We start from the raw sequence: 22,366 nt of genomic DNA on the forward strand, positions 1-22,366 counted from the left end.
AGACATTAACTTGGCAGACACACAAACTTAGGGTGACAAGGGCTTTACCCTCAGGTAGACAAGCAAAGGAGAGGACTTCCTCAGGCCGACCCACTCTGCTGGGTCAATGGGGGCGCTGTAGAGCAGAGACTTGTTCAGCTGCTGCAGGGGTATATTCGTTTGGTTTTCATTTGGCTGAAAAGAAGAGAAAGGGGAGTAAGAAATGGCCTCATGGATTAGGAGAGTTCAGAGTAGTCTCCCTCAGCTACAGTTGGGGGGAGAGAAGACCCACTTCACGGGGGAAATCTCAGCATCAGAAGAGATGGGGGGCCAGAATGCCTCCAACCTGCTGAGCTGCTGAAGGCCAGACAGGATGTTCTGGGGATGTGTGTCCCCCAGTATCTGCATCCCTTCCCTGAAGGCCAGGCAAAGAGATGCCCCCCCTGCCCCACCAACCCCATGTCTGAGGCTCACCAAGGAACAGTTGACAGAAAAGTTTTCAGGCTTAATGGTCTGCAGCTGGTACAACATTTTGCAGACAATGATCACACATGTCCAGACAGTGCAGACACTTGAAGCCAGGCGGCGGAGCTTGGCGTACGGCAGAGCAAAAGCCCAAGAAATCAAAAATACATAGTTGAACAGAGACACCTGAAAACAGAAAATCAGAAATGGGGACAAAAATACGCAACACGGCACAACATCTACAAAACCTGGCAACCTGATTGATCCTGTTCTGCTGAGTTCAGCAAAGGCTGATTGAGTTCCTTGCATGGGCAAGGCATGGCCCTGAATGTTAAGACACATGCCTTGTAGGTAGACAGGTGTATAACCAGGTGATGTCAAATAACGTAGCAGCGGCAAACTACACAGATGAACAGGCTCCTGTGAGAACACCCACAGGGGGTCCTTGGCCCAATCTGGAGCTTCAGGAACATCTCCTGGCAGAGATGACTCCTGAGCTGTGCGTTGAAGGATGCAGGAAGTCAGCCAGGCCAGGAAAGGTGAGAAGTGCATTTCAGGTAAAGGATATACAAGCAAAGGCAGCAAAGCATGAAGTAGCATGATAGGAGCAGGTGACCCCACACAGCTGGAGATTTTGGACTCAACAGCGGTGAACAGCAGCAGAAAGGGAGGCTGGACATGCATCTGGGAGCCACATTTTGATGGACCCTTTACAACCATGTACATGAACCCCTCCTGCAGAAAGCAGAGAGTGCTGAAGGGCTTTCCACTGGGAAACCCTAGGGAAATATTGCATTTTATTTAGATAGTGTAGCTGAGGAATGCAGGTGCATCGGTGGGGTTGGGCCAGAGGTCAGGGGACCAGCTCACACCCACTGCAGTTGTCCAGGAGAACAATGACAGGGGCCCAAACTGGGGTAGTGGGGCAGACACGGGGAGGAGTCGGGGGTCTGAGGCGGGAAGTAAAATTAGCAGGATTTGAAGACTGATTAGCTTTGAGTGGTTTGGGGGGCGAGGGAGGAAGTGTGGGAGATGCCTCCCAGCTTCAGGCTTGGGAGCCAGAGCCCTGAGAGGATGGCAGTCCCCAACCGAGACAGGATCTGGGGTGGGGGCAGGTGTAAAGCAGGAAGGCAATGACTTCAACTTGCTTTGAGACCATGAGTGTGTTTTTCCATCAGGTTAGATGCCCACTCATTTCTAACCTTTCTTCAGAGCTTGCAGTTCATTGAACAGTACAGAAGCACTGCCATCTTATTCAGTCATGGAAAATCCTCACTTATTCTGAATATCGTTAAAATAATATCCGACTATTGTTAAACTGATATCATAGAAACATTTAGTATGATCGGGTAGAAATAACCACAAGAATGCAATTGATAAAACTGAACAGGTACCAAGTGCCAAGCACTCAGAGAGGTATGGTTACCTGTTGGGCTTACAAAGCTATACAACAAGAAGTGTGGAGACACCAAGACAATATTAATTCTGCAGTTTGTTACCTACGACTCTTCTACTTAACTACTTGTCACTGTCCAAGGCATGGAACCTCTCTGAGAGTCAAGTGTTGAAACAGTACAGCAGTAGGAGCTGCTTACAGAATTGAGGATGAAAGAAATATTGTCCAAGGAAGTGCCCTGTAAACTACAGTCACAAACATAACAAATAACAAAAGTTACATTTTAGCAAGATATTCTGACCGGCCGGCCGACGGGGGCCGACTCCTCCCCCGTCATCAGCAAGTGTCCTGCTAATTGGGGTGCTAAAAAGCAAATCCTATTAAAGCTCCCATAAAATTAAGTCTATTTGTTATTTCTTTTATTATGTATTTAAGGCATTGAGTGCAAAAACAGTACGATGAATTGACATAGGACTTTTAATCTTTTGAGTGATAGAAAAAGATGATACCTTTTATTAAGTTAATTAACGAATTAGGTTCACGGTCATACATCTCGTGCAGCTCCCTGACCTCAAGAAACACCCAGGTAGTGCAAGTGAGAACTGCAACAGACAGCCACGACACCTGATGGCGGGGGTGCGCTGAGCCGAGTTGTGGGTGTTGATGCCACCGCTGAACATCTAATCCAGGGTTAGAGAAGATGGCCCAGAGGGCGTTAGATCTGAACTGAGGCCGGGGGTACAAACAGGAGCTGGCCAGACAGAGGAATTGCAGGTGTCAGCCCACACAGGTGAGGGGAGCGTGGGGTGACCATCCTCGGAGCCGCAGGTGGTCCATCTTGAGAGCAGTGGGCTCTGAGTCCGTTCAGAGGACTCGGCAGCCCACCCGGCAGTTCAAGTGTCTAGGGCAGGAAATGGTGATGTGGTACAGGGCCAGATCAAGTGACTGTGAGGATGAGAGAGAGCTTTGAAAGTTTTCGAGAAGAGGATGAACACGATCCTAGTTACAGACTGGAAAGAAGACCCTGGCCACACAATGGAATACGTATTGGAAGGAGAAAGGATTAGAGCAATTTGGGGAATTGGTCAGAGGATAGTTGCCTTTCATATCCACGGGCTCCCCATCCTGGGGTACAGAGGGCCAGCTGTAATCTCAAAGGGGGCTGAGGGAGAGGTGGTGGGCTCAGCTGTAGAGATATTTTGTGGAAGGGGCTTTGGGACACTCAAGAATGAGGTCCCGTCCAGTTGTCCCTTGGAGATACGGGTCTGGAGTTTAAAGAGAGGACGGGTTTGAAGGTACAGATGTCCGCTCATTGTATGGAGATGACACGTGGAGCACAGGAGCTCCCGACACAGCTGCCGAAAGTCTGGAGTCAGTAGAGGGGGCTGCAGATGGAGCCTGCAGGCCCCTGAGAGAAGCTGGTGGGGAGAGGGGACGGGGACCATGAGTGAGACAGAGGAAAGGCCAGGAAGTGTTCGGATTTGGAAAACAACGGTGGGGAGAGCTTCAAGGATAAGGAAATGGTCACCAGGATCCAACGACCTGGAGAATCAAGTTAAATAAGGACTGAAAAGCTCTGTCACGTGGGCGGTTTTGTTTCTTATCTTTTTTTAAAAAAATTAATTTTAATTTTATTTTTTTGTGGTACGAAGGCCTCTCACTGTTGTGGCCTCTCCCGTTGCGGAGCACAGGCTCCGGACGTGCAGGCTCAGCGGCCATGGCTCACGGGCCCAGCCGCTCCGTGGCATGTGGGATCTTCCCGGACCGGGGCACGAACCCGTGTCCCCTGCATCGGCAGGCGGACTCTCAGCCACTGCGCCACCAGGGAAGCCCTCTTATCATTTTACAAACAGGAAAACGGGGACTCAGAGAAGTGTGGTGCTTCATTCAATGCAATCATGGTTGACAGAGGTCTCCTCATGTCCCCGATGATAAAAATCTCATGGAACATACATTTTAAAAAAATGACAGATATCTAGGCCCCCACCAATATCCAACGAGTCAGAATTCCTAGGGAAATAGCTGATCATCCATGTGTACAACAAGCAGTCAGACAACCCTTATTACGCTTGCCCATCCCCGGTCCCCCGCCCTCAGAGCCCCCTCTGCTTCAGTGTCACCTCCACGGGGCCACCTCGGCATGACATCCCCCTCCTGAGCACCCAGAGGCTCCTCCCCCATCAGCAGTGGCAGTGACTTTGGTTTTATTTACCAGCCGCTACCGTCAGACTGCAAGCTGAGGGAGGAAACGTGTCTGCCATGCTTTTGTGTCAGCACCTAGCACCATAGAACCATTCAATTTATTGTAATTTACTGTAAGTCCATAATAAAGGCTAAATGCATGCTTAGCGAGAGTGAAAAGAATAATAATAATGAAGCATCAACTGATATCTGGGGAAAATCTCAAACTTGCACAGTTATTGTATTTACTTCCTTCAGTCAGTAAACATTTACGGAGCTTCTGCACTGGCCAGGCCCTGTGGGACACGCTAAAGATACTTGAAGAAGTGAGGACCGGCCCCTCCTCCAAGAATAACGTGATCTCACAGAGCTCACCAGGAACCTTTTGAAATTAGCACAGCTGCGTATAAAACAAGGAGAAGACAATGGTAAAAATCTAGGTCTTTCCAAAATGGTGTCGCTCTGAGTAAGAGATGCAGAAGGGTTTCTGTAATGAATTCTTTCCCATGGTCTCCCTCCTCAGACGTCCATGAAGATAACCTGGGGCAAGTTTCATATTTGTGGGGGGAATGGCCCCGTAAGCTTGTGAAAACCAGCACCCTTGCTGGTGGCCTTGGATAACGATGGTTTGAATGCAAGGCACATGTGTGGCCACATATCTTGAAGATTTAACTGGGGATGTGGACTTTGTTCTCATCTTGTCATTTACTGATGGGCTTTTTTTGAGAAAGGATTTTTTTGTATTAATCAAAATTAATAAGCTACGGACAGCAACTATACGCAGCAAATGTCATTGCTGATGGACTGCTCCTGTGGGGATGAGTGGAGCCTTCAAAGCAGAAGAGGCCCCTACGGGCAGAGGTGAGCACCTCAGAACGCACAAGCCCGGGGAGGCCGTTCTCAGGTGAGCGGTGCCCCTAGATGGTGCAAAGTTCAGCCACATCCACGCTGGGCTGGCACATGGCTCCTTATGAGAACTACATGCAAGAGGCAGCGTCTATCTCTCCTCCCACCTGTAGTCAATGCAGAGAGATGTTAAATCCAAGTGTCATGAGAACCCAAGTTGGAGCAGGTCAGTGTGACATTGCAAAACGAGGTTCTGGCCAAAAGTGTACAAATTTCCAGTCGACGGGAAACCATGTAGAGATCTGCCAATGGGTCCAGGAGGACACAAATGGGTCAAAACGGTGAAGACGACAGGAGGGCGTGTGAAGGGGATTCTCTGTAGGGCGGTGCTTCTGTCTGTCCCTCGACCCTGAGATGGTGAGGGTAGAAGGAGATGCCAATTCTCTACAAAAGTCCTGAGGGAGGTGCTCCAAGCAGGACCCCTCAGCAGTCTCAGTGTGTGCACCTTGGAGTTGGTGACAGGGTTGGGGCACAGATGTCCAATGTCACCCGGAAAATCCAGCAGCAAGGAGAGAGAGGATGCTTTGGTGACAGTGCAGGGTCATTGCTTCATTGGGACCCATGTCCAGAGGCAGAGCGGGGACCCCGTGCCTACTGCTCCAGGGCTGTTGTGGACATGCACGTGGGGCTGTTTGAACACAGCTCAGGGGAGCGCCCACAAGGCTGTGGGTCCAAGAGGAGTGGGTGCTGGAAACCACGGGCTGGGTGACGGCCCCAGAGCTGCAGCTGGAGCCATCACAGAAGAGCCTCCGGGAGGAAAAGGGTAGATTTGATCATCCTCAGCCCAGTGTGAGGCCATCCTAGGACAGTACAAGTCAGATCAGAATATCCCACATCCCCGCCACCCCTGCCCAAGTCCATAACACCAGTCAGTTCATTGGAGCAGGGAGGCGGTGAGGGAGGTGAGTGTGAGAAAGAAAGAAGCGGCTGGAAGAGGACATGTTTCCACTGGGTGAGAGACCAGAGTTTGCTTCTTCTCCGTGGCTAGACAACTCTGATTAACGAACTGAGATCTTGCTTGCTATTCAAGGTAGCCACAGGGCTTTCCATTACCTGAGGATGATCAGAATGTGTCGTGCATTCGGGGCACGGAGAAAAGTTCAGTTGTTCTTACAATGATGCCTTGTGTTCTGATGGCTCAGCGCTCCCATGACATTAATAAGAATCAGCTGTGAACACGGTGATGGTGCCCAGGGACCAAGTCAGTGCAGAGAGGGGAGGCCTCAGAGTCACTGACCCCCAGGACCACGTGGTGACTCACCCTTCAGGTGGAGTGACCTCCCCAGACACACTTGGGGGTCAAACCATCCTACAGCACCAGGATTCCAGCAGTGCCAGCAGTGGGAGGAGAAGAATGTCTCCGATTCATGAGTCTCTTAACGTGTTTTATAGTTATAGGTGAGAGAGATGGGATGAGGAATGAAAATTTTGGAAGTCTGTGCAATATGTGAAATGTAGGGGAGGAACTGGTCGCCTGCCACCAGAGGCCGTTTTTCTAACGGTGCAAGAGGGTGAAGAGACCGTAATCCTTTATTTACGTGACAGCCTATTAATAACGCATTCTCAAGACTCAACAGGATGATTGGAAATTATATGTATATATGTCTGCTTTTCATTTAGGATTTATGAGAAAGTGGTGTCATTTAACCCTCTCTTTCTTTCTCCTTCTGGACTCGCCAGGATGGATTCAGAGAGTGGGTCTCCCATGCCCTACTCACACTAATTTCTCTTTCATTAAAAGCCCACTCCCATCATTCAATTGTCTTACGATGCCCCCGCACCCACTCTGCCACACATCAGAAATCATCTGCACACCAGACTTGGTTAATTCAGAAACGGACTTTGTTCATTTTTAGCCACAGGCTTCCCCTGATCCTTTTTCATTGTTCTTTAATATTCCGACCCTCAAATTCTGTCTGAATTGGTCAATTCACCTGTAAAGTTAAAATGCTTTAACTTTTTTATTCTCAATTACTATATATATTAGGCTACATTTTAGTTCTAATCAATGTATAGACTTGGTTACTTAACGACGGAGCATGTGTCATTTTCTGCCACAAATCTCACGGGGACAGTGGTTCCTGTTTTGTCCCCTCCTGGCCCTGACTACCCACCCACTTCAGATGGTTTGTATGAAAAGGGAGAAAGTCCCAGTTTAGACTGGAGAGCTCACAGTAAGGTTTACCCCTTAGTTACCTACTCGTGAAACATTTGGGGTTCATAGTACTGTAGTTGTAATATTATATTATTACTTAACTTTTTAAAAATTATAGGCAGTCTTTCCTGACCTAATGTTTAGAGGGCAAAGACTCTTTGAGTTGTCACTAACTCAAAAAGAGTCCAGGGAAGTTAGAAATACGTGAAAATTATCTGTTGAAGAAATTGAAAGAAAGCTAACTTCTCACAGTAAACACCAAACCATTGTTGGCTGAATGATGACTCTTCTCTTTTCAGGTAAGAAAACAGAAGTGCTATTACAATGTTGAAAGACTTTGTGCTTCATCTCAGAAACTCCAATCGTGAACAGGCTGAGCTCTAAGAAAGATTCTATCACATTTTGGAACCTGCGTTTCCTTGGTAGCATGTACCGGAATGTTATTGTTTTCCCCAAAGAGAATTTATGGAGGTGGATTCCCACGCGCGTAGTGCAGAAAAGCATCCTGTCTCATACCCTTCACTAAAGACTAGATGAAAATCAGGAACCTCTGTGATAGGACCACACTGTTGAGGGACTAAGCCGGGGGCTCTTTCTGCCCTGAGATCGCTCCCTCTTCTCAGAATAGCTGTGCTGTGGTTTTCTGTGTGTCAAGTGTATGTGCCTGTCTCACACCTTGGTGTCCTGACGTCGTGGGAAATCACCCTTAAAAAATCAGGGACAGTTGACCAAGGAAAGTGGCGATGGGACCTGGTTCGGTTTGGCCTGAGGATAAACAGGCGTCACTTGCCTCTTTCACGGACACCCAGATGATGTAGGAGGAGACGATCTTGATGATGTGAAGCTCCAGGATCCACCACAGGAACGTCTGCAGCTGGTGGAAACACTCCAGGAACTTCAGGAACAGCACCGTGAGGCGGTCTATCACCAGGTGCCACTTGTTCCTCAGATCTGCAGGGCAGGGAATGTGCCCGAGGGCACGAAAAGGGCTTGTGTGTGCGATTACAGTTGAAAGCCTACCTTGTATCATTCCCATGGGAACTGCAAGATCACAGGAGTGGATGAATTTTTTCTAAGACACCCCGACCTGGAGGAAGGTGGCCCAAGAATCCCACGTCCGGTGATGACTTCGACGTCACACGCCGAGAATGAACGAAGGACAGGCTGCTTTCGCCCACCTCTTCATTAAATTTGTGCAAAAAAGGATTTTGACCTTGTTTACTCTTAGGGCTGAGCTATGATTCCTTGATTTCCCCCGAATATTAAGTAGCTGAGCTCCCTCTTCATGACATTTTTTTTTGCCAAAACAGTGGTTCCTTAAGCGCCAGTCTCCTTGCCGGGGCTTAACTAGGGGGTGGGCAAAGCCCACCAGCCGCCCTGGACGAGCCCACCCCTGTCACAGCGGAGGATGGACCTGAGAGGCTGAAGGACTGAGTCACACTTCACCAAGTGCGGTGCTCAGACTCATTCCAGTCATAATTTTTAATCAAATTCGTCATTTTCTACCTTCCACCTTGTGCTAGGGAATAACATTTTGCAGACTAGGGTCATGCTTCTGCCTAGAAGGTGGTCTGTCCCGGTTAATCTGAACAAAAGTCCTCACAGGACTGTTTCACGCAATCAGCCTGTCCCCGCCTCTGCAGACAGAAGCTCACGGCCCCAGGCAGATAACACCCAGGGTCTCTGTACGTAGTTTCCTGACCTGGCTGGGGTGTCTGCAACAGGTAATATACTTGGTTCTGAAAGTTTAAGGAAGGTTTTAGTTAGTGTGAAAATGTTTATTTACAGAGCGACTCGGGTGACTCACTACAAGATTGAGGTCACACCTGGGCACAGTTTCGAGGCTACAGGGGCAAGTAAAGAGGAAGCTGCAGCCCAGTTTTTGGTGAGATGTTATTGTAAAGCTCAAACCTGCCTTTAAGTATAAAACACAACCTAGTCCTGAGCCCGTGGTCCCCAGAGCTTGGTTTCCTTCACCTGAGGAAGGCACATCGCTCAGATACGGAGGGAGCATTTCTGGGCCTCTCCTAGGGTTTCTGCGACGAGTGGGCGAAGGGGCCAGTTTGTGGGGAGCTTGTCTTTGGGAGGGATCTTCCTCCCGGTGCTGCCTTTTATCTTCTACTTTGTAAAGCACAGAGCACCAGGAAAAACAAGGGCAGCATCTCAGCATCACAGCCTCAGAATGTCACCTCCCCCACCAAAGGCTGTGATCTCTGGTTCCTCCATGCTTCCTGGGAACTAACAGACTAAACGAAACTGGGCAGGACCCTGCAGGACCCAGACAACCAGCCATCTGCCATCTTCCTCTAAGTCAGAATTACAGGGAAATCCTTGGGGCAATTGGAACAGGAAAACTATGACTACAGCAACCAAAAGACCACACCCTGGTCTCTAGTTCACTGCCTGGGTCGAGCGTATACTCGTTTTATGCACTTGGAGCAAGCCAGTGTTTCGTTCCCTCCGTCTGGGAGCCGGCATCTTCTGAGCAGCTCCTGGGGCGGGCGGGTGGCTTACCTGACGTCTCTTCCTCCTCCTCGTCGTCCTCTTCCTCACTGTCCTTGCCGAGCTCGCCCTTCTTGGCCTTTGCAGGGCATCCCCCCGGCTTCTCCTCCCCAGGTCCCGCCAGCTGCTTGGCTTCCGCCACCTCCAAGCTGGCGGTCGGCTTCATCATGGCGAGGTCCGGAAGGCTTCCCTCGGGGTGGGCCAGTCTGTGGGCAGAGAGCAGCCGAATCAGGGGAGGGAAGGCTTCCGGGGGATGCGAGTGAGGGGCCCGTGAAGGAGGATAAACAAAACGGAAGTCACTACACAGCCTGGCATGTGGGCTTGTTAGCATCTGGTCGCTTTTTATTTCTTAAAGCTCTTTCTAACAACGAACTGTAAACTCAGGTTTGGTTAGCTCTTCCAATTCAGGTTCTAGTGATGAGTTGGTCATGAGAGCTAGCGACACCTAAACTTGACATTTTTCCCACAGGAGAAAATGGTCAGAGTTTAGGATGGAGAAGCATGAAATGGCATTGTGTAGAGCAAGCATTTCATGGCTTCACAGGGGGACTTACTCATTTTGGTAGATTGGTAATTTTTTCTTGATGCTGCTCAAAGTAATTGAAATAGAAAGGGAAAAAAGGAGATGAGAACAGAAGAATTATAAGGAAAGTCAGAGATCACACATCATGCTATACATCATCCACTATTGCATTCCTGTACCCCGGGTGCAGGGGTCCTAACGCCAAGTGCATTCCAGGATGGCGGCAGCAGCGGGCTTTGGGAACCCTGTGCCTGGCAACTGATCTGAGAGTGGACGGGACTGCAGTGGTAAAGGACAGAATGCAGAGACTGCTGAGGCAAATCAGATCATGCTTTTTTAGTAACACAGCAAACTATCCCCCAGGAATCAAGTCATTCACATAGTAAGCAGGGATTTTAAAATTCTTAAATAACGTGTAACATCAGTCAACCTTTGCAGAGACCAACCCCATTCTGCCATCATCTGAAGCGTATGCAGCGGGTGCTAATGCTTTTGGGGGTAAGAAGCCTGCATCACGCCCCATCCTTGGGCACCAGGTGAGCTACTAGACCAGCTCTCCTGAGAAGACATGCATGAGGCTGGATGAGGGAGCTGAGCCTCTGAGCTCGTGGGAGCTGCAGCCTCACCGAGCCCAGCAGACTCTCGGGCGGTCCAGCTTATTTTGTGGTGGATAATAACAAGTTCGATCTTTCTCCTCAATTTTTTAAAAAAGTATATCTTTTTATTCATATTCAAATGAATGTTTGAAGGAATATTTGTGGGCAATAGATATTAGGAAAAGGTCTATTGGAATTACACATAGTCCTCTCCATTTGCAGTAATTAATCTATACATTTCAGCCCGGCTGTAACAGGATGGACACTTAATCATGTTATTATATCTGTACCGTTGTGGGCTCTGAGTCAATTATTTCACCTCTCTGGAATTTATTTGTTTTTTGTGTTTTACAAAATGAGGAAGTTTGGCTACATAAAAATCCAAGCTCACATGCAACTTGCTGGTTTTACATTTAAAACGCCTGTGATATTGGATAACTGTGGTCATGAATCTGCATCGTCCTTAGACTGTTAGAGAGGTTCTCCTTCAAAAGTCATTCTTTTTAACAGGGTGTCAAGTAGGTAAATGACAGAGTGTCAGAAACGAATTGTTCATTTAATGAACAAAGAACGTTCTGAGGATGGTAGAAGAAATTGTGCAGATATACACTTGCTTATTTTCTTAAGGTAGACAATTGACCCTCCACCTTTGGGGAAGTTCCCCATTCTGGAAACTGTAGTTCCACATCTCCTACACCAGCTCCATGCATCAACTCTCAGGGTACTTCTTTTCTGTCCCTGCTTCATCAGGACTCTACGTATTAAAGGGTATTAAGGTGAAAGTCAGGTGCTACACAAACGTCAATGTTTCTATGTCCTCTTCAGGGTAAGCAAGGGGTTGCATTTTACAAGTGAGAAGCCACTTTCACAATGACAGAAATTTGTGGATTTTACTGTGGAAGTATGACCACTTATATAATCTACCTCGGCACTGCCACGACTTGATACTGAAAACAACTTTCCAGTAATGAGTGCTATTTATGGAGGGAAACTCCCAGAGATGAGGCTGTTTCTGCAGTTGCCACTATGGCTCCGTAACAAAAAGTCCTCCAGCCACGAGACCCCCAAAGTGCTGTCCAGATTGAGGGGAGATTGTTGAACGAAGGAATCACAGAACCTCAGACTAAACCTTTTGGAAGTAAGTCCGGAAGATCTACTTCTGGAAACTTGTCAGTTACAGGAGACCTGGGACTTGATGGAGCTGGGGGTGTCGGGGAGAGGGGAGAGAGCTCCTGTGTCTAATGCTGCTACCTCCGCTCTGACATCATCCTCGTGAGGAAACAGTGACACTGATGCCCTCTGGAGCAGCCTGACCTCCGAGCTTGTAACACAGGGCCAACAAAAAAAAAAAAAAGAAAGAAAGAAAGAAAGAAAAGACAAAAGGGAAAGCGTGTATCAGGCTATAATTTACCAACCTAGGCGTTTGCCACCTGAAATTTCACCGAGAAAATTTGCGTGCATAAAATGAGTACAGATGAAAGTATTTTCAATGCATGGTTGGAGTTTCTATTTTAAAAAGACACTTGTGTGAATCTTTTCGACTTTCATTTTTTTCTCATTTTTCTCATACCATTTTTTTGAGGCAATCCAGAACAATAAGCATGCTCTTTGGAATCAGAACGACTTAGATTCAAGCCTCAACTAGACATCTTACTAGCGAGAGGACTTGGCAAAGTTCCTTACCATGTCTTTTATTTTATTTTTAAAAATTTTTTTATTAAAATATAGTTGATTTACAATGTTGCGTTAGATTCAGGTGTACAACAAAGTGATTCAGTTATACATGTATATATACATATACATATATATATATATATATATATATATATATATATATATATATATGTATATATACACATTGGGTTGGCCAAACAGTTCATTGGGGTTTTTCCAATGTTACTGAAAAACCCGAACAAACTGTTTGGCCAACCCAGTATATATTTGCCGTGTCTTTTAAATCTCAGTTTGCTGATCTATGAAATGGAATAACAGTGCCCACTTCCTGGAATGTTGTGAAAATGGAGGTGATTTCCGTTAAGCGCTTAACACGGTGCTTAGTACACAGGAACATTTTTAGAGTAAAGAACCATCTGCTAATGACAGATTTGCATATACTTTTTGATAATCCGCATCATCAGTTCATGCTAAGGAAGAGGCAGAATCAGGACACACCTTCGTGTGGGACCACATAGCACAGGTTGCTGGGGTGGGCGCTCAATTTGGACTCTAATTCTGTCATCAGCATATTCCTTAATGGCTTGTGTGTTAAAATGGCCATTCAGAGAACAGTGCAAACGTTTCTCCCTCGAGAATCCGTCTCAGATAGTCTCAATGCCCAGGGCCTCTTATGGCCACCATCACCTCCCTCCGCCATGTGGCCAGATCGGGTGGGTTGCTGCAGGGCTGGGGTCCGACTGCCCAGGGCAGGGTCGAGGCAGAACTGGCTGCCCCTTTGCTGTCACGGACGGCTGTATCGATTCCCCAGGAAAGCCTGTGTACCTTAACTTAGATACGTACCTCCCCCTAACTAATTTTAAAAAGGGATCCTGATTTTTCAAAGACTAAATTAAAAACCACCCTCTAGTGAAAAAAACATTCCCTGAAACTTCCAGCAAAGGAACTTAGGATGCTTGTAATTCTCTGCTGATCCTCACGTGTGGATTATCCCATCACTGGTGGATGATTTCCACTTTGGGATCCAAACCGACCAGCTGATGAACCAGATTCTCCCGGACCCCGCCCCAGCTTCCTTAAATCCCACCGTTTTGCCTGTCTTTCCCCTCAGGGAGCCCATTTCCTTCTCTTCTGCATTTTCTTGACCTCGCCTGTAACTCTGGTCTTGCTTTTATGATGATCCAAGCTCTGAGCTTAATCCTCTATTTCTTAGCCACGACGGTTCTCTCCTCTTGCATTCCAACAGAGCAGGTGACTTTTGTCTGTTTATTCACCCACCCTCTCTCTTTCATGCTTCCGCAGCTCTGTAAGTCAACGTGTGCATTTCTCAATTTGTGTCCACATCATTTTATTCTCTCCTTGAGGACAGAAATCCAGTCTCACTCTGCTCACCTCCCTTTGCTTGGTGTACACTATCATTCCCTGAGTGTTTGCTGAGTGAATTCTATGCTGGAGAGGCATTCTAATTTGAAACCAAAGAAACAAATTATGGAGAGTTGAAGAGGTTTAAGTCTGTACTAGGAGTTGACTTTGAAAAGCCACATATTAAGCTACTTTCCAAAAAAGAAAATGGAAATTCTACTACTTTAAAATCCCCTAAGGCCTAAATTCTATTTATTTATAGCTACTCCAAGGTAAACTGCACTCAACCCATTCATTAGACTATTAGAAAAAAGGAACTTTCTTGCAAATGTGTACTATTTATAAGTAATATTTAAAGTAGAAGTTTTAAAACTCTTTAAGATTATATTCTGGAACTCCTAAGCACTTTGAGAAAACTGTATTCAAAGATGAGCAGTTGATTTCATTTAATTCAATTTAATGTCACATCTTAACTCTGTGTGGTAGTCATTCCTCCAAAAATAATCTACTAGGCAAGATTGGGTATAATGGCTCTGGTTTGTGTATATGCGGGAGAAATAATCATTACTCCTGTTAAAATCTTCTAAGTCAGTCTGTTTACAGATTCAGCTGGAACCTCCTGCAATTTTTCACATCATCAAAATTTTACCAGTCACCCACTGTCCTAAACACACCCGCCACCTCACGCCTCGTAAGGTCAAGTCTAAATTGTAATCGATGCAGAAGTCAAATGTAGCTATGTCCCCTCTTTCACTGGAACTCATGTTTACAAACACATTATTCTCCTTATAAAACAGCACTGAGCGTACAGAAATAAATTTTGGGAGATGGAAAGCTTATTTACTTAAATAAAAGGTTCACCCTATCATTGGACACACTTCACGTGCAGCCTTTCAGAGGCACACATTATCCAGAGAGGGACGGGTTTGTTAGGTCACGTGTCCCTTAAGGCAGAGCTCTGGCCTTTCTTAAAATGTTAGCATTCAGACAAAAATGAGAGATTCCACTGGAAAGAAGACTGACCTAATGGTGGAATGCTTCAAGTTTTAAATTATTTTAGATGACTTTGCATCTAGATCGTTCTAAGAACTCCTGAGTGAATTCACTGGCCTTGTGACTTGGGGTAATGGGCATAGGCTTTCTCTCAAGAGAAAAGTCGGGGACAACGGGGACCAAAACTTGTAGTCGTCCCTCGGTATCCATGGTGGAGTGGTTCCAGGACCCCCGAAGATATCAAAATCCACGGATGCTCAAGTCCCTTATATAAAATGGTGTAGTATTTTCATATAACCTATGCACATCCTCCTGTATACTTTAAATCATTTCTAGATGACCTACAATACCTAATACTATGTGAATGCCATGCAAATAGTAGCTTGCTCACAGCAAATTCAAGTTTTGCTTTGGGGAACTTTCTGGAATTTTTTTTCTTTTCACATATTTTTGATCTGTAATTGGTTGAATCCATGCATGCAGAACCCGCGGATACGGAAGGCCAAGTGTATCAGCCATCAGAGCCCATCAAACCAATTCCTGACCTCTTGGGTGCCCCAGCCACCTCCTCTTAAAGCAAATGGTCAATACTTTATGAGAAACACTGAGGGAGAGAGACAGAGATTGTGCTTCCTTATGTTTAGAGGGATAAGATTGATGCAGCTGCTCGAGATTTCTAGTTCGAGTCTCTGTCTTACTTCTCTTCCTGGCAGCTAAAAACCTGAGGTTGACTTTTCTCTCTCAGGCTGTCCACAGAACTGGCCCCAAAGGGAGCAAGCCCAGCCTCCTTCCTCTTCTGCAGAGATCTGCACACGGTGCGCTAAGTTTTTACACCTCCTTCTAGAAGTTCTGCCTCCTAGGGTTTGCTATTTGGTTGTCAGCCTTGGGATGTTACTTAAGATAACAACTAGAAAACCAACAAATCTTTCCCAGGGTTATTTTGTTAAGTGGATTTCTTGCAAAATACATGTTTCTATTACCTAAATTACTGACTTGATTACTAATGACACGAAGTTATGGGAGTGGGCATTTTAATTCACCTACTTGATAAGGTAAGAAGAGTTTTGGCAAAGCAGACCCCAAAGGCTCTTTTCTCTGAACTCTTAGGGCACTTGAGGATAACTCTACACACGGCACATGTCAAAGCTCACTCTTTATTATGTGTGGTTACCTGCATGGCTTATCTCCCCAGCTGGGTGATATGCTTCTAAGGTACTGCCCAGCTTTGCCTTTTTGGCAGAAAGCAAATATATTGTGAAGTTGGGTCATGTAAAATACCGTCCTTCAATACGTTGCTCTTTCAAGTAGACGTATATTTGAAGAAACTGATGCTTTAATTTTCTCTTAACCATAGATTGTTGTGACCACTGTCACTTCATTCAGGAATACCTACTGAGGGTCCACTAATGGGTGAGCCTCCACGGTAAGTGAGATGGATTTTACAGGGACTCCGGGCCTGCGGGGTGGAGGCCTCGAGCAGGGGAGACAAGACAGCCAGACAGATAGGGGCTGAAGGTCAGTGTCGGGGGACAGCGATGAGAAAGTGCCCCGGGAATTCAGAGCAAGGGCAGTTCCGCTCAGCGGGGAGCCGGCAGTGTTGGGCAGGTCTGTGGAGGAGCTGGTTCTTGAGCTGAACTCTCCATCACGTGTTCAAGAGGGAGGTGGGCTCGCAGGCTAGCCGGGAACCAATGCTACCAAGGGTGACGTCAGTGGGGCTTGCGGCTGAGCCAGGCCGACGCCGAGGGCCAGCTGAAGACCCGCGGCCACCTCCAAGTCCGCTCGGCAGCACCGTTCGGTCCAAACGCTGAATGGCTGGGTTTGCAAAAGACATCCAGCGCACCTGCAGGCCACGCCCACTGTCTGATGATGCCATTTTCCACTTACAAGCTAATGAAGCGTTTAACACCCCCAGAGACCATTAACAAAAGGGAAACCGAGAGAGAAAACGTCGAGGTACCCACCTATTTATTATCAGATACACGCGCCCATTGACCTTGGCATGGCTACACGGGGGCACAAGGAAGCAGGCGGTGGCAGCGGGGGACAGTTGGAGAGAGAAAGAGGAGAGTGTTAGCCAGAGAGGAGGAGCGGATGTCCCGTAAGCTCTGCACCACCACATGTGTCACCGACATGCTTCACGCACTGGAGGAGGGTCCAGACAGTGAGATTCGGCAGCAGAGAAATCAGAGTCGGGAAATCGCCGGACGATAACAGTCTCTCCCTCCCTCCCCCCCAGTCACACACCTTGTCAGGAATCTGTAAGGTTTACATGTCCAGAACGCATTTATCAGATAAAATACCACGGAAAACATTAATTCTTGCTCCTTCCCCAGAATTAAAAGAAGAAAATCCTCCTAAATGTCCATATTCAACATACTGTTTTCTGGGGTGTTCTAAAACTGAAGACAGAAAAAACTCATTCTATTTCTATATGCATCACAGTACTTTCTAAAATAAATTATGGACAAACTGCAGTGACAGACATTTAAGTAAGGAGTGGATACTTAGTACCTTATTAAGTATATATTATATAATAATTACATTGTGATTATGTTCTATTATATATTTTATCAGTATATAAGGGAAATGCTATTCCTGAGGATGCCTACCTAGAACTAATAATAGTTTCACATAAGGTATATCATAAAACACTTTCATAGTGCTAACTTTATAAATTGTGGAAGGCTAAACACAATGAATTTTGCTTCAGACACAAGTGACATTTGCCTACAGGGCCTACACAAACCACAAAAATGACAGACAAAACAGGAAAAAGGACAGTTGGCTATTCACAGAAACAACAGGACTGGAATCACTTTAAGGGATAAAATGCATTGATTATTCCCAATTTGGGAGTTTTTTTTTTTTTTTTTTCCCCCAGCATCTACTAAGCGGGCAGGAACAGAGAAGGCAAAGCGGGACAGTCAATCCCAACCCCGAAAATACGTTTTTCTTCATCATTTTCATTTTAATGTAGCCATTTACTAGCGTTCTAGGGACTAAAACTACCGTGAGGTGAAAATTGCTAGTAAGGAAAATACTACAATGGAAAAGAGCTGCAAAAAAGATGGGATACGTATCTTATGGTCCAAGTTGAAACTTGGGGGACTTTTACATGAAACTCTTGCATGAAATCCCAAAACACCGAACTTGAGTGAGTCCTTTGAACTCCTCGAGTTTCTAGAAAACTGCTTTTCACAGAACCAAAAATGAAATCCTGCATTCCTAGACCATTCAGGTGGCTGCCATTATATACTCTCGCCTCACCCTTTTACATTTTCTTAGAAAAGCAACAGTTAAGGGGGGTGCTCAGGCTGAGCTGCGGCCAGAGGAGGGCCAGCTCCAGTCTCGGACTGAACAGACTGCTTGGCCTCCTTCCCTGTCCTGCCAGGCGAGGGGGTTATGGGCTGGCAGGACACCAGAGCAAACAGGGAGAACACATCTTGACATAGGCTGCTGTCCTTCTCCAGAACCTACATAATTAAATCAGGTTCTACATACTTAACAGGAACTCTGTGCAACAAATTCAGTTTTCCATAATTCCACTCCCTAGCACAGCACAACACAGACAGTTTGATATTTCATAAACTGTGCGTGATGAGATACTGCTGCATCTTCTTTGGATGGACACGTTGTTTCCCTTGAAAAAGAGCTAAGGGGAATTTTCAACTGTGGCATCTGTGCTCCTTTGAATACAGCACTTTGCTCCCTTATTTACTTAACAAGTGTTTTTCCAGGAACTGAATCACAGGCTATTATGTGAAGCAGAGAGGAAAATCAGTATCAAGGTTCATTAGACGAGTGCTTGTAATTTCCCCGTGATGGAGCAGATCTAGGCATGTGTGATGACCCACCGTGGCTTCAGCACACATGGCCAGGGAGAGCCAGATCCATCTGCTACTTGTAAACAATTTATGTTTACTGATGGGCAGACCACAGCAGGGAGCTGATGAAAGAAAACACTGCCCTCGCTTTCTTTCCTTAAATCTTATTCTGGTCACTCATAGATGGCAGATTCTCTCCTTTTAGCCAAGGTTCTCCCCTTCCAAGACGGAAGGTAGAATTCTGCACTGCGCTCTCACTCACAGCGACTTCTTCTCTGCCCGTTAGTGCGACAGAAACTCATCCTCCGAATTAGCCAGATTCTGTAAGTGTTCTAAAAACACCTCACCAGCCTGGACGCAAAAGCCACATCACCACCGCTGAGGAATTCCAGTCTACACAGCCACTCTGAACTAACTCGCGTGCCTGTCAAGATCACTGCACGAACCCTCATAAATCACTACCAACTGTTGCACCAAGAGCCGTCAAATATTCCGCATTTTGTCTCATTTCTCCCCCACTTACAGGCTGATACTCATGGCAAGTTCAGGGCTGAGATTCTAAGTGAGATGGTTGGGAGGGTCCAGGCTGCCTTCTTGGAGCTTCCTGCACGGGCTCACCTGTAGATGGTGCTGTCTTCCTTGCTGGGAATGGACTTCAGGTCCGTGAGTTCCAGGAAGCGGTCGTGGAAGTAGTGCAGGTGCAGGATGCACACCAGCAAGAAGGACGTGGGGATGAATATGCGCGTGAACAGCTCGGCCACCGTGAACTGTTTAAGGCCAAGGTCCTCCAGCCTGCAAAACAAAACGGCTTTCCCCGGTGGGCTCTCCTACCCGAACGTCTCCTGGAAGTTGGCTGTTTCACAGTGATTTCATATTGAGTGTTTTCAAGACAGCATTCTCGATTTCCCCATTTCCTGAAGCAGCTGAGCTGTTCTCCACCCCTCTCTCCCCACCCTGCTCTTCACTGGCACAACCGTCTACCTCGTGCAAAACGCCCCAATCAGGGCGTTCCCCCGACGCTTTCTTTGCCTTCCGGTCCCCACCATCTGCATTCCTTCGACCCTTGAATCTGTCCTCGTTTTCATTTCTAGTACCTCCTATTCTAGGTGGAGCCGCCATCCTCACTCGCAGGACCCCCCACTGCTGGCTGACCGTGCTGTTGTGTCTATTCTTTTTTTTTTTCTTTCTGCGGTATGTGGCCTCTCACTGCCGTGGCCTCTCCCGTTGCGGAGCCCAGGCTCCGGACGCGCAGGCTCAGCGGCCATGGCTCACGGGCCCAGCCGCTCCGCGGCATGTGGGATCCTCCCGGACCAGGGCACGAACCCGTGTCCCCTGCATCGGCAGGCGGACTCTCAACCACTGTGCCACCAGGGAAGCCCCTGTGTCTATTCTTGGCCTCCACACACATCACTTTTTCCTCAGCCAGTCAAGGGTGCTTTAAAGACTTTTAGAAATTTCACTATGAATGAGATGCAAACCATCACTACCTACAAGCCCTGCACCTCCGGGTGCCTAGCTGACCTTTCCCACTTCTCCCCTTGCTCCCCACAGCCCAGACTTCCTGCCTTTCCACACACACACACACACACACACACACACACACACCAAAGTTTGCCCTGCCTCAGGCCCTTTGCATTTGCTGCTCTCTTTTTCTGGAATATTCGTCCACCTCCCAGCTCCCAACTCACACAGTTTTCTAAAGACAAGCTCTGTCCTATTCTTCAAGAGTTTAAAATGACACCTCCTCAGGAACTTCCCTGGCTGTCCAGTGGTTAAGATTCGGCGCTTTCACTGCCGAGGGCGTGGGTTCAGTCCCTGCTCGGGGAACTAAGACCCTGCATGCTGCGTGGCGCAGCCAAAAGAAAAAATGACGCCTCCTCAGGGAAGCCTGCCCTGACTATTCCATGTCTAGTTACTGTCCCCCATTCTTCAGTATCTCAACCTGTTTCTGTTTCCTTCACAGACGTGTCGCAGTTGATTTGTTTGTACACTACGTAGGTTTTTGGTTTGTCTCCTCTCCTGGACTATAAACTCCACAGGGCTCAGACTCTGTCTCTCTTGCTTCCTGTTGCATCTTCAGCTACAGAAGAGTGTCTGGCCCAGGGGAGGCACTCAAGAAATATTTGCTGCATTGACTTAAAGATATATTAGTCTAGCTACACGGTGAACCCTCCTTTTAAACTTTCCTCTTGGCCACCTCAGGATACTCAGTTCTATGCCCAGTTCTGGTGGGATTTCTAAACGAACTTCAGAAGTTTACAGAAGCAAATTAGAAAAGCCTAGACTCCTATCTATTTCATGCACAAGAAAGATTTCATCATCACTAGTCTCTGAGCACTTTTCCTGTGGTACCAACTACTCCTTAGATCTTAGCACCTGCTCTATCAGTGAGGAGACGCTGATGTGTTACCTTATGAACCTACTGATGAGGAACTGGGCTCCAGCTAAGAAAGGAGGAAGCATGACAGTGAGGAACCGGGCAGGTGTGCTTCACATGAAGCCGACACTAGAAAATGCCATTTCATTAATAATGGGCGGAAAATTCACTTTTCAGTCGATATTTATTGAGTACCTACTATGTGCTAAAAGCTCAGGGCAAGGTCATGAGAACCCCAAATGACCAAGACCTGAGTCCTCTTCTGGAGGAAACTTTATTTTTTTTGAATATTATTTAATTTACTTTTTTATACAGCAGGTTCTTATTAGTTATCCATTTTATACATATTAGTGTATATATGTCCATCCCAATCTCCCAATTCATCCCACCCCCACCCCCACCCCGTCACTTTCTCGCCTTGGTGTCCATACGTTTGTTCTCTACATCTGTGTCTCAATTTCTGCCCTGCAAACCGGTTCATCTGTACCATTCTTCTAGAACTTATAGCCATCACTGGCTATAAGTTCTGGAGGAACTTATAGCCAGTGATGATGTCATGTTTTACTAAAACCTCCCAGAAAGATGTTTTGAACGACACACATTCACAACCTCATGCTGTTTGTCATTTTCCATCCCGCTGTCCACCACAATTACTTACTTTTCTTTTTTCAACCCCGTCATGTTTTGCCACAGGCCCGGGAAGTTTTCAAACTGATATGTGTATATAAAGATGAGCACCAGCATCGTGTAGATAACCACCGACATCCAGAAATATTTCAGGATCCGTCTCCACCACTCATAGTGCACCTGAACAACAGATAAGAAAAAAAAAGCGGTCAGAGGAAAACGCACAAAAACACCTGCTTTATTCAAAGAAGACAGGTGATTCCTTTACGAATGTTTGAAAACAAAGGCACGTTCATATTTAGTTTTTGAGGCTCTGTTCCTCGTAGGGTTGGGTGGCTGTGGATTGGAATCCGGTTCCACCAGAAGCTGTGAGCTGTGTCCTTGGGCAAAGCTGCTACCCTGAGCTTGTTTCCTCCTCAAGAGTACTTACTTTCCAGTTGTTCCCAGGATGAAATAATGATGTTTGTATCATCATCATTAATCATGTTTATTTCGGCATGATGTCTGGTCTATATCTGGTCTACGGGAGGCTTTCAGGGAGGTGTATTCTGTGCTTGTGGTCATGGCTGGGGAACTTGCCTCCATTTTGAAATTCAGAGTGATGCCATGTGAATACAAATGTGAGACCGCCACAGAGAGGAGGCATCCCTCTCTACCAAAAACCTGCGGGTTTTCATTAGGGAACATCTACCCGGAATTTCAAAAGGGTATTTCAAAGTGTGATTGACCTCCGTTGAGACATTTCCATCTCCACAGGTAATCGCCTCTTGTTAATCGAGGTTGCTTTACTTGTTTTCTTGGTTACC

General features: G+C 46.7%; 1 protein-coding gene across 2 annotated transcripts in view; it reads right to left on the reverse strand.

Moving 5' to 3' along the window:
• Nucleotides 1-22,366, reverse strand: part of PIEZO2 (piezo type mechanosensitive ion channel component 2) — a 272,873-nt gene that overhangs the window by 71,641 nt on the left and 178,866 nt on the right. For both annotated transcript variants that reach the window (XM_060310455.1, XM_060310454.1), the window contains exons 15-22: nucleotides 21,592-21,740; nucleotides 19,175-19,348; nucleotides 16,694-16,735; nucleotides 10,139-10,171; nucleotides 9,597-9,790; nucleotides 7,873-8,033; nucleotides 454-630; nucleotides 49-174 (exon numbers count right to left, since the gene is read on the reverse strand). In XM_060310455.1, the coding sequence (XP_060166438.1) occupies nucleotides 49-174; nucleotides 454-630; nucleotides 7,873-8,033; nucleotides 9,597-9,790; nucleotides 10,139-10,171; nucleotides 16,694-16,735; nucleotides 19,175-19,348; nucleotides 21,592-21,740 (1,056 nt within the window). The remainder of the gene's footprint in view (nucleotides 1-48; nucleotides 175-453; nucleotides 631-7,872; nucleotides 8,034-9,596; nucleotides 9,791-10,138; nucleotides 10,172-16,693; nucleotides 16,736-19,174; nucleotides 19,349-21,591; nucleotides 21,741-22,366) is intronic.

Source organism: Globicephala melas, chromosome 13, assembly GCF_963455315.2.
Source record: "Globicephala melas chromosome 13, mGloMel1.2, whole genome shotgun sequence".
Classification (NCBI taxonomy): domain Eukaryota; kingdom Metazoa; phylum Chordata; class Mammalia; order Artiodactyla; family Delphinidae; genus Globicephala; species Globicephala melas.